Source organism: Chlamydotis macqueenii, chromosome 4 (assembly GCF_036417535.1).
Source record: "Chlamydotis macqueenii isolate bChlMac1 chromosome 4, bChlMac1.mat, whole genome shotgun sequence".
Taxonomy (NCBI): Eukaryota; Metazoa; Chordata; class Aves; order Otidiformes; family Otididae; genus Chlamydotis; species Chlamydotis macqueenii.
In genome coordinates, this window is record NC_141559.1 from 81,849,803 (window position 1) to 81,864,544 (window position 14,742).

Here is a 14,742-nt window from a genome sequence, read left to right on the forward strand (position 1 = left end):
TAGTGTGCGCCAAGGTGAACATTGGGAAGGGAAGGTAGAGAGGTTGTGGTAACGCAGATAGCTAGAAAGCTGTTAACCGTCTTGGAATCACTCGCTACTTTCCAAAGAGCTCCTGGGTGGGATAGCAGGTGAAGCAGAGCTCCAGCTGAACCTTTGGGATCTCTCCTGACTAGGTCCTCCTCCAAACTACTTTACCTGATCTTTAAGCGTTTCCCACTGGAGGCCCATACAACAACTCCCCTGCTCCTATATGCAATTCTGGCTTCAGCTGTGAGGACATGAGCATCTGGACACGTTGCTGTTCCTGTCCCCAACCTCTCAGACCCTTGGGACATTTCCAGTGGGCTTGAGCCAGTTTCTCTGCTATACGTCACCAGTCTAAACAGTTGCCCTGTTGGGCATCTATGAAAAAAGTAGATATAAAAAGAAATAGGAGACAAATATCTATTAAAAGGAGAGGAAGTGAGAGCACAAAATAATTCACAGGAGAAATCTTGATTACTATGCCAAACCACACCAGCAGTCAGCCAAGACATCCAACAACCAACTCATGGAGTCATCATACTGCACGATGTTCCAAGAGATGGGACTAGCGCCACTCATACACTCTTGCTTGAGAAAGAAGAAAATCTGTAGTGGAGGGAGGGCTGGAACCCTCTTTCCTGAGCCTCTGAACAGTCTGGCTTTGACAAGAGAGCCCAGATAAGAGATGCTCAAACAACAGCCCCCATGGAGGAGACATCATCTACAAACAGGCAAGGATTTGTGGGGCTGCAAAGCAAGGTTCATGCTGCAAGGTTGGTTAAATGCAAAGACGACCTCAGGAAGACGAGTCCCACCACCCTTTAAAAGTAAAGAGACACTTTTTAAAGTCAATGTGACCAAAGAACCTACACCAAAATAAGGCAATCAGACTTTTTTTTTTATATAAAAAAAGATACATTGTTTAGTGTAGTTTTTCAAGCCTGCTGGACATCATACTGAAGCACTGTAAAGCTGTCAGAGATATTACATACTTTTTTTTTTGTCAACCAAAGCGTGCTTTTATGGAGTCAATTAGCCACAAATTATGAACACACATCACTTGTCTGAGAATGAATTACAGTATAACCCAATAAACACAACTGTCTTTTGCTCACTGGTCAATGCCCTGATGAGGAGACCGTTGGACTTTCCTAGCCAACCATGAAGGAAACTTCATGTTCATTTGTGTCTCACTCTGCGAGCATGTCTCTTTCAAGTGCTGCAGTGCTACGGTGTGCGGGGAAATGGGGGTCATTGGTATTACTGCTCTGACGTGCAAACCTGGACATGAGCTCAGTGTGTAAAATGCAATTACATCGGTGGCAAAGTTTGTATAAGCTGGGGCGGCATGAGTGCTTAGATCTGCAACGGAGCCTATAGCTGCTGTCATATTTGATAGAGAAGTGCAGCCAGCATCATCTTTACATCGTATATTGTGTGCCTTCCACAGACCTTAGAGCCCTTTTTGAAGGTGGAGAGCCACAGTCTTACCAAGTTTGAATGGTTTGGGTTGTTTTGTTTTGTTTTGGTTGGTTGGGAGGGTTGCTTTTCCTTTCTTTTTTTTTTTAACAGATGGGAAAACTGAGGCACAGAAAGGTGATGTGACTTGCCCACAGTCGGCGGTAGACCTTGAATCCCCAGTCTTGCTCACGGCTTCTCAGTCCCCACCTGGGACATGGTGAGAAGGAAGGGCTGCCCACTGTTCCCGCTGAGGGCGAAGAGAACCAGAGCTCCTCCCGGGGTGAGGGGATGGGGTGTCACTCTCAGCGGTGATGGCACACATGGTTTCTGCCAGCCCCGAGAGGCAGGAGAAGCAAGGAACCTGAAATGAAGAGGTTGGTCAGGCACTGAGTGAGAGGACACGGCTCTACAGGATGCACTCGTGCCTCTCTGTGGCTTTCAGAGCCTCGTGCATGCTGGCAGCAGAGAGCCTCCTGTTGATGTTCCTGTACCTGCACCTCAGGAGGTTCCAGAAAGTAGTCCTCAAGTCTCGGTTAAAGAAAGCATAAATCAAGGGGTTGATGAGGGAGTTGGTGTATCCCAACCAGAGTAGAGTCCTCTCCAACCGCAGGGGCATGCAGCTGCAGCGGATGCCGCAGATGAAAGGCCGAGCTGTTGACATCAGGAAGAATGGAAGCCAACAAAACGTGAACGCCCCCACAATAATGCCAAGGGTCCTGGCTGCTTTCTGCTCCCGTTTGAAGATGGAAATATTCTTTCGGTCTTGCCGGAGCAGTTTGGAGAGCGTTGCGCATTCCTCCACCGCTTTGGTACGCTTAGAGCTGTGGTGGCTCCGGCTGGAGGCCTCCAGGCAGTAGACGCCCTCCTCTTCGTAGTGCTTGGGGAAGTTCATGAAGCGGTGCTTCTCGGCGCTGACCTTGGCGGCTTTGTAGATCCGACTGTACATGACGAGCATGACCGCCATGGGGATGTAGAAGGCAACCCCCGTGGAGTAGACAGTGTACCCAAAGTCCTGGCTGATGAGACAGACTCTTTCCACAGTGACGTTCTTGGCCCAGCCAAAAAGAGGCGGAAGAGTGATGGAGGCAGACAGGAGCCAAACAATGAAGACCATCTTGGCCATCAGCTTCCCATTTTGTCTCACAGGGTACGTCAGGGGCCGAGTGATCCCCAGATACCTGGAAAAGAGAAGAGTTACAAAGGGTTAGGAGGGCTGAAAGGTGTGAATGCTGTTGGGTGGTTTCAGGGCCTAATCAGCTGCTAATGCTCTGTCACAGGAGAATTTTGATCCTGGGTGTGGACAATAAATTAATTCTCTAAAGGAAAGTGTTCCCAGAGACGTGCAGCTGCAGTGTCTTTGGTGAAACGCATTTCACACCCCTTCAGCTCTCTTGCCTAAGCACCCCATTTTGACTTTTCCCCACTGCTCTCTTGCAACCACCCCACGCGTGACACGAGGTGTCATTCAACTGCTGAGTGCGGTCCGAGCTCCACATGGTTTCCTGGGGAATAAAAATGCCTAAAGCAGCTCAGTTTTCCACCAGCACTAGTTTGCACAAAGAACAAGCAACAAATTCCAGCTGTGGCACGTAACTCACTCCAGACTGTGGCCCTCCTAGGAAAACACCCGGGCGTGGGATGGGTGATCCACAGAGTAATACATGCACCAGGACTGACTCCAGATGAAAAGAATAGACTGGTACTGGTGTTCAATGGGAAGTGGGATGGACAACATCCTTCTCCTTTGTCCAGGCAACTTGGGAACTCTGGGAAGAGATAGAACCTGCAGCTGAGATGCCCCTGAGGCAGCGTGTGAGGAAGGTGCAATCTTGCTGTTGGGAAGACTTAAGGATGCGTCCGGATGGGCACGGAAAGCAAAGCTAGTGATCCGGTGGTGGACTGCGGTGCAAGACTGACAGCTGTTGACTCAAAACTTCTCTCAGACGATGAACTGTTTGTTTGCATCTTGCAGCAGTTGCACCCATGGGAGACACTGCTGTCAGCAGCACACCCCATCGCTCCCCTTGCCATCGAGCCTGCAATAGTAGGACAAAGCTACAGGTTCCTGCAGCATCTCTTGGAGATGACCGCTGGAAACCAAGACAGGAGAAGACAAACATCTGGAGCAGTCTGCTCCATTGCATGGCCCATAGCTGCTGAAGTGATGGTGTCCAGCCCTTCCTGGAGAGTAAAATGAGAGGAGCTCCACGTAGGAGACCCCAAAAGCATGTGGTGACCCACAGATTCACAAATCCTGATGCCTGGAGTTAGGAATTACCTTGGTAGCTTGACTGAAAAGAGCTGGAGACTGCATCACCCATCAGCTCCTGGTTAGACCACGGGGTGTAATTTTGAACCATCCCCAGCCTTGACTGAGGGAGTTCATGTGACTAGGAAATTGTCTAACCCGTTACTTGGTAAACTGCAATTGTAAACTAATAAATCAGTGGGGAGTTGGCCACTGTCAGCCAGTGTTCCCACTGGAAAACTTCTGCCTCCTATTCGGTCTCAATCAGTCCTGCAAAAGCCTCCCGCTGTCGCGTGGATTTATTTTATCTTGCAGCCTGTTGGATTCAAACCTGCCTGCTCTCGGGATGGTGCAGGCATTTTTAGGCAGGATCACGTCAGCTCTTAATTGTCTTGGATAAACTGTGTCAGTCCAAAGGGGCAGTGAGAACAGCAGCTCTATGGGTATTTTTTTTTGCTGAAAGCTTTTCAAAGGAAGAACGGGCTTTTTTTTTTTGCCAAAAGGAATATTTCTGCTGAGAATTTTACCTCTGTTGTATCATTATTTTTTCCCAACAATCAATCTTGTTATAGGCGTTAGGAGATTTTTCCTCACTGATTATTTCCCTTTTCCAGATCCCCCCATAAGATTTGAAGATGGAAATAAAATTTTCAAAAATCTAATTCCTCCTCTCCTCTTCACTGCTAAATAAATTCAAAGCCCAAAGTATTCTCCCCTGACTCCCTGACAAAATGAATTTGAATTCATTCATGGAGTTATTCTTTTCCTGTTTTCCTCTGTATATTCTTCAGCTGTCCTTGCTCACAAAAACCAAGCAAAATTCTCCACGACCACCTACGCTGCTTCAACAGTGGGAGAGGCTGAAGGCCGATATCAGTAGACGCAAAGGCAACACAACCTCTCGGGATGGGAAAGGGCTTTTAACCCCATCACATACCGTCTTCTCCTTCCTACCTGGGCTGAGCACGATGAGAAGTGGTGAGCCTGGCTGGAAGATCAGGACTCGGAGAGATGGGCGGGAGCAGGTTGGAGGGACGCTGCCAAATATCCCTCCTTGCTGTAGAAAGGGGCTATGGAGGCAGAGCAGACTGGGTTGGGAGAAAACCATAACTCTGCTCTTGCATCTCCAAATTCAGCACCCCAAAAATCTCTCCTCTCTCTATCCAAGCCAAGAACTTTGCAAACTAAGATAGGCTGTGTTGTGTGATATCCTTTATTATGCTATTACTGCATTTTCTTTAGAAGCCGATCTGCTCAGAATTTGCTGAAACTTCAAGGAATTTCCACGCTAGCCAAGCAAAACGCACAGTGACAAGATTTTAAAAAGCAGGCAAAGCTGACACATTGCATCTGCGAGTGCCTTGTGCTCTTGGAGGAAATGGGGCCGTTTTGAGGTCTTTGCTTATAATTCCCATGAGAGCGGGAAGACCTCGAAATAGGCCGGCATTTATAGCAGGGCGGGAAGCGAGGTTGCACAGGCATGCCATGAAATTAAAATCAAATTCTCTTGCTTTGAGTCTTTTTATAGAACACTGGAACAGGTTGCCCAGAAAGGGGGTGGAGGCCCCATCCCTGGAAACGTTCAAGGTCAGGCTGGATGAGGCTCTGAGCAACCTGATCTGGTTGGAGATGTCCCTGCTCCTTGCAGGGGGGTTGGACTGGGTGGCCTTGAAAGGTCCCTTCCAACCCAAACCATTCTGTGATTCTATGATTTTTTACTTTTTAGCGTGTGTGTGTGTCTTGTTAATCGAGTTCAGTGGCAATCAAGTAACAAAAGCGAGTTCCTAGAGCAGAGATTTACCAGGACCCCTCCACGCAGACCTGGTTGTGCAGCTACTCGGTCCTTGTGCAATAAACTCCGTCCACGTCCTCGCTCCCACGGATGCCTGGGCAGCTCGAGCCCTCACCGCGGGGTACGAGACCTGGCCCAGGCTGGGTTCCACCATCAACCCCATGGATTAGACAATTCAGTTTATTTATTCTATGCTCAATGGTAATCGTTGAATCCTCATGCCAGGCACTAAATAAAGAAAACCAAAACCTCTCCAAGGTGCCCTTATCTCCATTCTGCAGCTGGCAAACTGGGAAAGGACAAATCTCCACTCTCACAGGCTGGCTGAGCCTAAATAGGCCCAGAATTAGGGTTTTCCAGACCTCACTCCTTCACCACCACCCCATGGCTTCTCTGGGCCAAATTTAAGCTCCGTACCTGGCTTCCAGGCCAACACCGTGCCTGCTCCCTCCTGCTGAAGGAGAGGAAACTTCCAGGTGTAGGACGCAAAGGGCAGCTGGAGGCTGCAGCTACCTGTGGCTTCACCTGCCCATGTCCCAAGCCAGCGGTGGTGGGAGCATCCCAGGGAAGCATCCCACCTCCCTGGAGATACAGTGCAGGGACCTGCCTTAATCAAAAACTGAACAGCCAAAAGGGTTTTTTTGTTGTTGTTGTTTTGGTTTTGGTTTGTGGCAATAAAAATTCTATAATATTGGCAGGCTTTTACAGAAGAAAAATGTAAGAGAAAGATGGATGTTTCTAGCATTTATATTTTTTTGATTTAAAAGAAAATCAATCAACCCCCCCCCCTCTTCAGACAAGATTAGTTTTACCAGCTTCAATCAAGAGGCTTTTAGAAAGCGCTCTGCATTAATAATCAATAATAGCAGCCTACATTTTAATAGTACTGGTCCTCTTGGGCAAACCAAGCATCTTTCATATCAGTCAAAGCTAACCAAAGTATAAGGATACTTCAGCCGTCAATAAAAACGCAGCCTCCTCTTTGGCAGAAACAGGCAGCTGCTAGCAGTGCTGACCAAGCTGGCATTCAGGACAGAACTAGAGAAGGGGTTTATATTTCTGAGAAGCACCAGTGCTGTTCCTCCTCTTTCTTGCAGGGCAGGAGGAACAACTTGCCGTCATGGCTGGTGGAAATTTCAGTTAATGCCTCACTGAGATGACCGACCGTTTCATCTCTTTTGGAGCAGATGTTTCAGGCTCTCTGCAAACTCAGGTATCCCTTTGCTTTAGCTTTGTGGTCAGTTTTGCTTTATATCCAGAAAAGTGTTCTTCTGGAGCTGTTTCCATCAGGAGCTGAACCAAAAATCTTGCCTGTCCCAAGGCTGGGGGGAGGTGGTGATCCAGGCATGGTTCTGGATCTGTGGTCTCCCTCAATCCACCTCCCTCAACTGCCTTGCGGGAGCAGCGAGGATGATGCCTGACGTGGAGCAGTGATGACATACAGGATGCTCAGGATACTGCCCCAGGATAATTCACACAACTCACAGCCCATTCCCGGGGACCCTCAGGTCAGAAAACAGCAGGATGGTGCCCCAGTCACCTTCTCCTCCTTCGTGCATCAGAGGACATCCCAATTATTCCCTTTTTCTCCTGAAGTCCTGGTACGGACTGAGCCCGCCAACCCCCTGCACTCACAGCGTGTCCTTCCTCCCACCCAGAGCCGAGGTGGGCACAGCCGGGAGGATTGTCCACCCCTTTCCTCTGCCCTGCCAGTCCTCCTTCCACTCAAATTACAACCTTTGCTTTTTAAATCTCTTTTCCCAGCTAGAAATACATCTTGAACAATTGCCCTCTTCACCATCAGGTGGTTGATGGTGGGGGATGAAGGTCTGGGAGCAAACGGTGATGTTGCAGCCCAGCTGAGTGCCCAGCACGTCACGGTCCCTGTGCTAACACACCCGAGGCACAAGCCCACGCCAGAAGGCTCAGGCTCTGTGGCAGCCTCTTGTATCACAGATTTTTTCTCCATCACCCTGCTGACAGGTCTGAAGCAACCTACTCCCTCCATTGTTTCCATTGCTGCAGCTCCTCTATAATGTCTGTAAAGGACGGTGGGGTTTGCACGGCCAGCACCTGGAGAAGGTGCAGCAAAGATGGAATCATAGAATCACAGAATCATTTATGTTGGAAAAGCCCCTTGAGATCATTGAGTCCAGCTGTAAACCTAATGCTGCCAAGTCCAACACCAAACCAAACCCTAAGCACCACATCTACACATTTTTTAAACCCTTCCAGAGATGGGGACTCCACCACTTGCCTGGGCAGCCTGTTCCAGTGCCTGATCACTCTTTCAGTGAAGAAATTTTTCCTAATATCCAATCTAAACCTCCCCTGGCACAACTTGAGACCGTTTCCTTTCATCCTATTTCTTGTTACTTGGGACAAGAGACCAACCCCCACCTCCCCACACCCTCCTTTCAGGCAGTTGTAGGGATCAATGAGGTCTCCCTTCAGTCTCCTCTTCTCCAGACCAAACAACCCCAGCTCCCTCAGCCGCTCCTCATCAGACTGGTGCTCCAGACCCCTCACCAGCTTCACTGTCCTTCTCTGGACGCGCTCCAGCACCTCAACGTCCTTCTTGTGCTGAGGGGCCCAAAACTGAACAAAGTGATCAAGGTGCGGCCTCACACGAGAGCCACATGAGCTGGAGCCCAGGACCGTGTCCCTGTGGGGTGGGATGGTTTTCCCTCTTTGCAGCGCATCGCTGGCAGCCTGAGTTTTGCAGCAAGAGCCTGAAGCTGCTCTGTTCCCGGGCTCCTTGGAGACCCATCGAGTTCATCTGGGTGAGCTGGGCAGAGATGCTCTCCCAGAGAGGTGGGGGGCTGCTGGAGACAGACGAAGTGTGACCACAAGTGCCTCCAACATCAGCTGGATCCTCCTTGGCTGTATGACCAGTGGGTGCAACTTAGAGCAGCCTTGGGGCTGCTCCCACTTAAGCCAGGTTTTACAGTCATGCAGAGGAAACTCCTGTCCACCCTGCTTCCCCACTGCCTTACCTACAGCCCCCAGCACCAGCCAGGATTTGCCCTCAGCACGTGTGAACCCCCTTATGCTGGTGTCCACACCTCCCCAGAAACCTCCTGCCTGTTCCCATTCCGGCGGGGAAAGATGGACCAACGTCAACCCCAGGCGCCTGCCTGCACGGCGTCCTCGCATTTTGGTTTGCTCACAGGCGAGAGGGACGTGATGAACCAGTGGAATAAATTGCAGTGATTTTTGTGAAAGGACTGTCCTGTTTGTGTGCGTTTGGAGGAGGGAAGGGAAGGAAAGGAAATGGGAAAGAGGAATGGAAAAAGGAAAAGAAAAAGGAAAGGAAAAAGGGAAGGAAAATTAAAGGAAAGAGGAAAGGGAAAAAGGAAAGGAAAGGAAAGGAAAGGAAAGGAAAGGAAAGGAAAGGAAAGGAAAGGAAAGGAAAGGAAAGGAAAGGAAAGGAAAGGAAAGGAAAGGAAAGGAAAGGAAAGGAAAGGAAAAAGGAAAAGGGAAAAGGGAAAAGGAAAAGGGAAAAAGGGAAAGAAAAAAGGAAAAAAGAGAGAAGGAAAAAAGAAAAAAGGAAAAAAGAAAGGAAAAAAGGAATAAAGAAAGGAAAAAAAGAAAGAAAAATGGAAAAAAAGGGAAAAAAGAAGGAAAGGAATTTTTAAAAAGCAAAGCCAATCTGATCAGTGTGCAGCTGCTTCCCTGCTCCCCGCTCATCAAGAGGAAGCAGTGACATATTCCATTACTGCATTTATCTCTTCCCTCTGACAAAGACAGGCTCCCGCCTGCACACACCTGCGTTTTCACAAGCAGCCTGTTCATTCAAACGGAGCCAGGTCAGCAGAGAGCCGGACCTCACCGCCTGGCCTGGGAGCGATTTCGCTCCGTAACCGGCAGCGCTGAGCGGCTCATGGCAAACCAGCCCGGCTCAGCGGTGCCGGCGTAAACCCAAACCAACTCCCCGAGAGAGCCAGTGCCCGCCTCTGATCTGGATCTGGCCCACCGGCTCGTCACCGCAATGTCCCTAATGACGCAGGCTGCTATAATTAGACCCACGGGGGTGCTGACTTGCCCGAGCCCTGCCAGTTTGCCAGACGGGCTTAGCCTTTCCCTCCTGACCTCAGGTGTGGGAGATGAAGCTGGCAAACGCTCACAAATGCATGCACTGCCCTAAACCAGAGGTTTTGGGGATTTGGGATGGGGTGGGGGGAGTTGCCAACATCCTTAGCCAAGGGCAGCAGCAGAGCATCCCGTAGGACTGGGCTCCAGAAGCTCCGTAACTTGGATTTTTCAATGTGGTTTGTTTGTTTGTTTTGTTGAATAATGTCATGATCCAGCCTCCTTCCATGGAGAAGATCAGGTCATGGGTCTATCCTCTAGGTTCTGTTCCTCAAGCCAAGAAAGACCAATGTGAAGTAGCTGCCTAGAAGGGGAGGACTAAGCAAGTAACTTAGAGAAGTTACTTGAGAAAGCACCTTAAGTCCAGCTCTTCCAAAGAGACTGAGGCACCTAATTCATACAGAAAGCCCTCAGCAACCCCATGCACCTGGAAAATACATGCAGAAGCATCCGTCCAACAAGGATCATGATTCTGGTGGCCCTCAACCTCCAGAAACACCCTTATATTCAAGCCCACCTGAACACATGGCAAGTGCCTTGTCCTCCCTTACCTGTCCACGCTGATGATGCACAAGGTCATGATGGAGGCGGTGCAGCACATAACGTCCATGGCGATGAACACATTGCAAAAAACCTTCCCAAAGAGCCACTCTCCCCCCACCAGGTCTGTGATGGTCACGAAGGGCATGACAGCGAAGGCCACCGACAGGTCAGCGGCCGCGAGGGACACCACCAGGTAGTTGGAGGGCTGCCGGAGCTTCTTGACGATGCACACGGAGATGATGACCAGACCGTTGCCTGCGATGGTCATGAGGATGATGATGGAGAGCACCGCTCCGATGACGATCTTCTCAGTGTCCCCATAGAGGAGGATCTCCTCGCCGCAGTCCGTCACGTTGGTGAGGTTGGAGGATGGCGGGTCTGGCTCGGCTGGGGTGGAGGGTTCCTCAGTCATGAATGGATTTGGGAGCAATTTCTGCGCCGGGTGCTGCTGCTCTGCGTCCTCCACAAAGAGAAGATGGTTCTCCAGAAACTGCCTGGGGCTGGCCCTTAGCAACATGCTCTGAGCTCACCGCAGCGGGCAGTGGCACGGGTTTTCTCCCAGCAATGACACCTCCAGTGACAAACCAGAACATTTTATCACAAACAGGCTAAGAAAATAAAATATTCCCCCCCACCACAGCTCCACCCCAGCTCCTGCCTCCCAAAGCTGCGGCTGGATCTCACGTGCTCAGCAAGAAGCCGCTTCCCAAGTCTGCTCAAAGGCACGCAGTTTGCTGGAGGATGCTCGGAAAAAGCTCCTCTCCTCTCCACTTTTAAAGGAGCGCAAGCTGCCCAGGCTGCCTGCTCGTCTGCATGCTTTTCTGCAAGGATGGGTAACGGCAGCCGATCGCAGCTGCCCGTGTTATTTTTGCGTTACTGCCCAGCTGCTGATCTCGCACTTCTCCTGTGCACCCGTACGTTTAAATCCCACGCAAACACACGCGTATTCCCACGTGTGGACACAGAAGAGAGGGGGATAACACCCTCGGTGGGACTGTACCCATCACACGCAGCACCCCCGGAGTACCACGCGCATCCCAGCCCGTGCCCGGAGCCGTGAGCATCACCGCCACACGCGTGGCAGAGACACGGAGAGCAGCCACCGCGCTCCCACCCCTGTGTGTTCACCCCCGTGGGTATTTCCCGGCCATCAAGGGGGGAAACTTTTGGGCAGGGCTCCACGCATCGCGCGCAACCGGCGTCCTCCCCTTTTTCTGTCAAAGCCCCTTTTCCCCCCCGAAAGGAGCGTTGTTTCAATCACAGCAGGATTGCAACCCCCTCCTCCCCTTTTGCAGCGCCCCCTCCTCCTCTTTTCTGGGGTGATGGGGGTCCCGGAGTTACCTGTGCTGAGGGGGTGAGACATCCTTCAGGCGAGAAAGCGAAGAGCCGAGCCCGGAGCATCCTTCTTCTCTCCCCGCCTCCCCGATCCCTCCTCCCGCCCTCCCCTCGCCTCTCCCCGGGCAGGGACCCAGATGGTCCCCGGCTCCCTCCGAGCCCCAGGGAGGAGCAAAGACCTGGGAGGAGGGGGGATCGATCCTGCACCCACCCCCAACCCTGCAGAGATGATGGGTGATGGGGTTTGGGGAGGGTGGGGGGGAGCGTGCGAGGACCTCGAGGGAAGGGCTGGAAGTTGGGAAGATGCTCCTGAACGCGGTCCTGCAGCGCAGCGAGGCAGGCGCGGGAGGAGCAGCCTGAAAGCCAGCAAGCAGGGTACAGAGAAAGGCAGCTTCCAGAGCACTCTTCCCCATTTTTATTATTTTTTTTTTCTTATTTTACAGGAGATGCTTTCTTTCCCTGCTCCATGCATTTTTTCCACCCCCCGTGCTCACAGAAGGTCCCACGTTCATTCAGCTCCGTGCTGAAGAGCAGTGAACAGCCAGGGAGAGGCAGATCCCTAAAGATGAGCCTTTCCCTTGTCCTAGTAAAATCAAAACAGAGGGAAAAGAAACCAGGAAAGAGCATGCAGGGATCCACATCCATCTCTGCCAAATGTTTCGCTAGATGGGCACCTCCATCCCTGGTGCCACCAGCTCCCTCGCCCATCCCGGGGCTGGGCAAACACCCCTGGCACCCTCCAGCCCTCCCAGGGACAGCACAGAGGGCTGGTTATGGAAAATAAAAAAATAAAAAATCTCTCAATCTCTGAGATGCAAAGCACTGCATCACCTCAGATCAGAGTCGGCACCAACCCCAAGAGATATTTTTGGGGCAGATGTTCCCTGCAAAAAGTACATCGGCGAGGAAAGCGCCGGCGAGCTAAAACAGGGCTGTTAAAGCCGTACTTAACACCAGGGCTTCTCCTTTGCTGCTCAGGCATCGCAGCCTGCGTGGGAGGCTGGCTAAAATAGCTTCCTCACGCGGGCAGGGTGTGCTGAAGCTCTGGCTTGCTTGCTCTTGGCACTGCAAGTGGGGTTCTTTTTTTTTGTTTTTGGTTTTTTTTTTGGTCTTTTTTTTTTTCCCCCCAGCCCTTCGGGATTGATGACGTGCCGAGATGGGATGGGGCTGATACAGAAACACCTGCAAAGCCCAGTCCCTGCCCGACCTAGGGAGCGAGGGCTGCTTCAGTGGCCAGCCCAAATTCACCGATATTGGGCAAAAAAAATCCACCCGGTATTCCCAAGGAGAAAGGAGGAGCCGCAGAGCTTCCCGCTCCGGGACCAAAGGATTCTGCCTCCTACAAACCCCAAATTTACACAAGAAGGAAGCCATCCCTTGCGGAGCAGCTGTTGGACACCAAGGCAGCTCCTCGCCAGATGCCTGGAGATTTTTAGGAAAACCATCTGGCCGTGAGCTGGGGACTCCTGCCCTGCTTTCCACCTCTGGGACCGGGGTTTGGCAGGGGGGATACGGGGTGGGGGACGAGCAGGGGGGTGTTTCCAGCTTCCCTGGAGATTACCTTTGGGAGAGTAACACAGTGAGCAGCTCCTGTGCCTTAGGAAGGAGGGATTTCTTTAGGATGCAACCTGTATCTTCTCCCTTCCAAAATCCCTACGGATCTGGGGATTCCAGAGGAAGACTTTTTTTTTTTTCCCTCCCCTTTCCAGGGGAATGAGCTGCTCTGATAATTTGGGGAGCAACAAAATCCATGGAAAACCACTGAGCAACTGAAGGGCACGTTCTCCACATGGGCTGATTTTTGGGAAGACAGAAGGGAAAAAGCCAATTTTTGCGTGAAGGAAGGATTGAAAGTAATAATAATTATTTCTCCCTAAAAACTCTCAGTGCAGCAGTTCTCCAGCTGCAGGCCACGATGACCTTGCTGAGACACTTGCTCCTTGGGCAAGCTGGGAAGCGCTAATTGCATTTAATGGCAATTAGGGAAGGGAATGGCCAGCGTGCCTTAGCTTAGCCACTAACTGTAGCTTTCCCTCTTCGGCTGAGAAGAGAGTACAGATTTGGAGGAGCAGGGAAGTTGCTGGAGCAAGAGGGATGAACCCCAAATAAAATTATCCTTGCAAAATAAAGCTGAGAAGTTGAAGACCCAAAATAGCCGAAGTTTTCCCCCTCCGTCTCCAAGCAGATAAGAGATGAACAAAGTCCTCCTGCCGTGTCATGAAGGCAGCGCCCAGATATGTTCTTCCATCTTAATGTACAAATGACTATTAAAGTGGCTATTTTATTAACTATTAATTGTTAATATTACACCCTATTAACTCTAATGGCAAAGTAATAGATGCAGTTATTAATATGCAAATTCTGAGCAATCTCATTAACTCCAAGGTTCTCAACCTCTCGATGATTTCAGGCCTGGCATCCCAAAGCAATCTTCCCTGTGTTGCAGGTGTTGACATTTCTCCCTCTGAGCAGGCAGAGGCTGCCCAGATAAATAAAATTATTCACTCGATGCCATCAGCTTTCAAGGAGCATCGCTAAGAGCTGCTCTTGCCTCCAGAGAAGCTCCTGATGAACTGGTCTGGAGTATCTGACCCCTCTTGGATTTGGAAACAGAGGGGCTTAACTCACTTTCACAACAGGGTGGCCAACAACCCAACCATGAGCAGATACCATGGTGCTTCTCCAGAGGTTATGGTCAGGAATGATGAAGCCTGAGGGGGTTTCATGGACCCAGAATGCTCAGGGCATCACCTGCTCTCTGTAGGCATGTGTCCTGCTTTCCCTCTGAGGCGCCTCCCTCCCAAAGACAGCCCCATCTCCTCCTGATGAGCATTGAAGCCCAGGTCCCCAGAGGCATTCACCCAGCAAACACCATCTCAGTGTGGTGGGAACGTGGTACCCAAGAGGTGGTTGGGTGGGGTCCAGCCCGAGGTGGCCAATCTCAGCCCCTCGGCACGTGAGCTGGGGAGTGGGGCTAGCAGAGGTCTGCAGCAAAGGAACCGGATCTTAGGGGGAAACTGAGGCACTCGAGAGGCCCAACTTTCAAACCACCATGTCCTTTAAAAATCAACCCACAATTTTAAAGAAGACAAAAGGTATTCAAAGAGGAGTCCCTAAATAAGACACGGTAGTGTACGAGTGGAACGGTTTTGATCTCTTTCCTGTCCCAATTCCGTGGTAGGAAGCCCTCAGCCCAGCTGAGCATTCCCACATCCTCCCATCTCCTCGGCTTCCCTCTACCTCACAG

The 14,742-nt window shown here is 50.9% G+C and overlaps 1 protein-coding gene across 1 annotated transcript; it reads right to left on the reverse strand.

Moving 5' to 3' along the window:
* Nucleotides 1–890: 890 nt before the first annotated feature.
* LOC104480401 (5-hydroxytryptamine receptor 7) lies at nucleotides 891–10,692 on the reverse strand. The gene is made up of 2 exons (XM_010121326.2): nucleotides 10,169–10,692; nucleotides 891–2,663 (listed from the first exon to the last, which is right to left on the reverse strand). The coding sequence occupies exons 1-2, from the start codon at nucleotides 10,675–10,677 to the stop codon at nucleotides 1,892–1,894; spliced, it is 1,281 nt and encodes a 426-aa protein (XP_010119628.2). The 5' UTR covers nucleotides 10,678–10,692; the 3' UTR covers nucleotides 891–1,891.
* Between the last annotated feature and the right edge of the window lie 4,050 nt (nucleotides 10,693–14,742).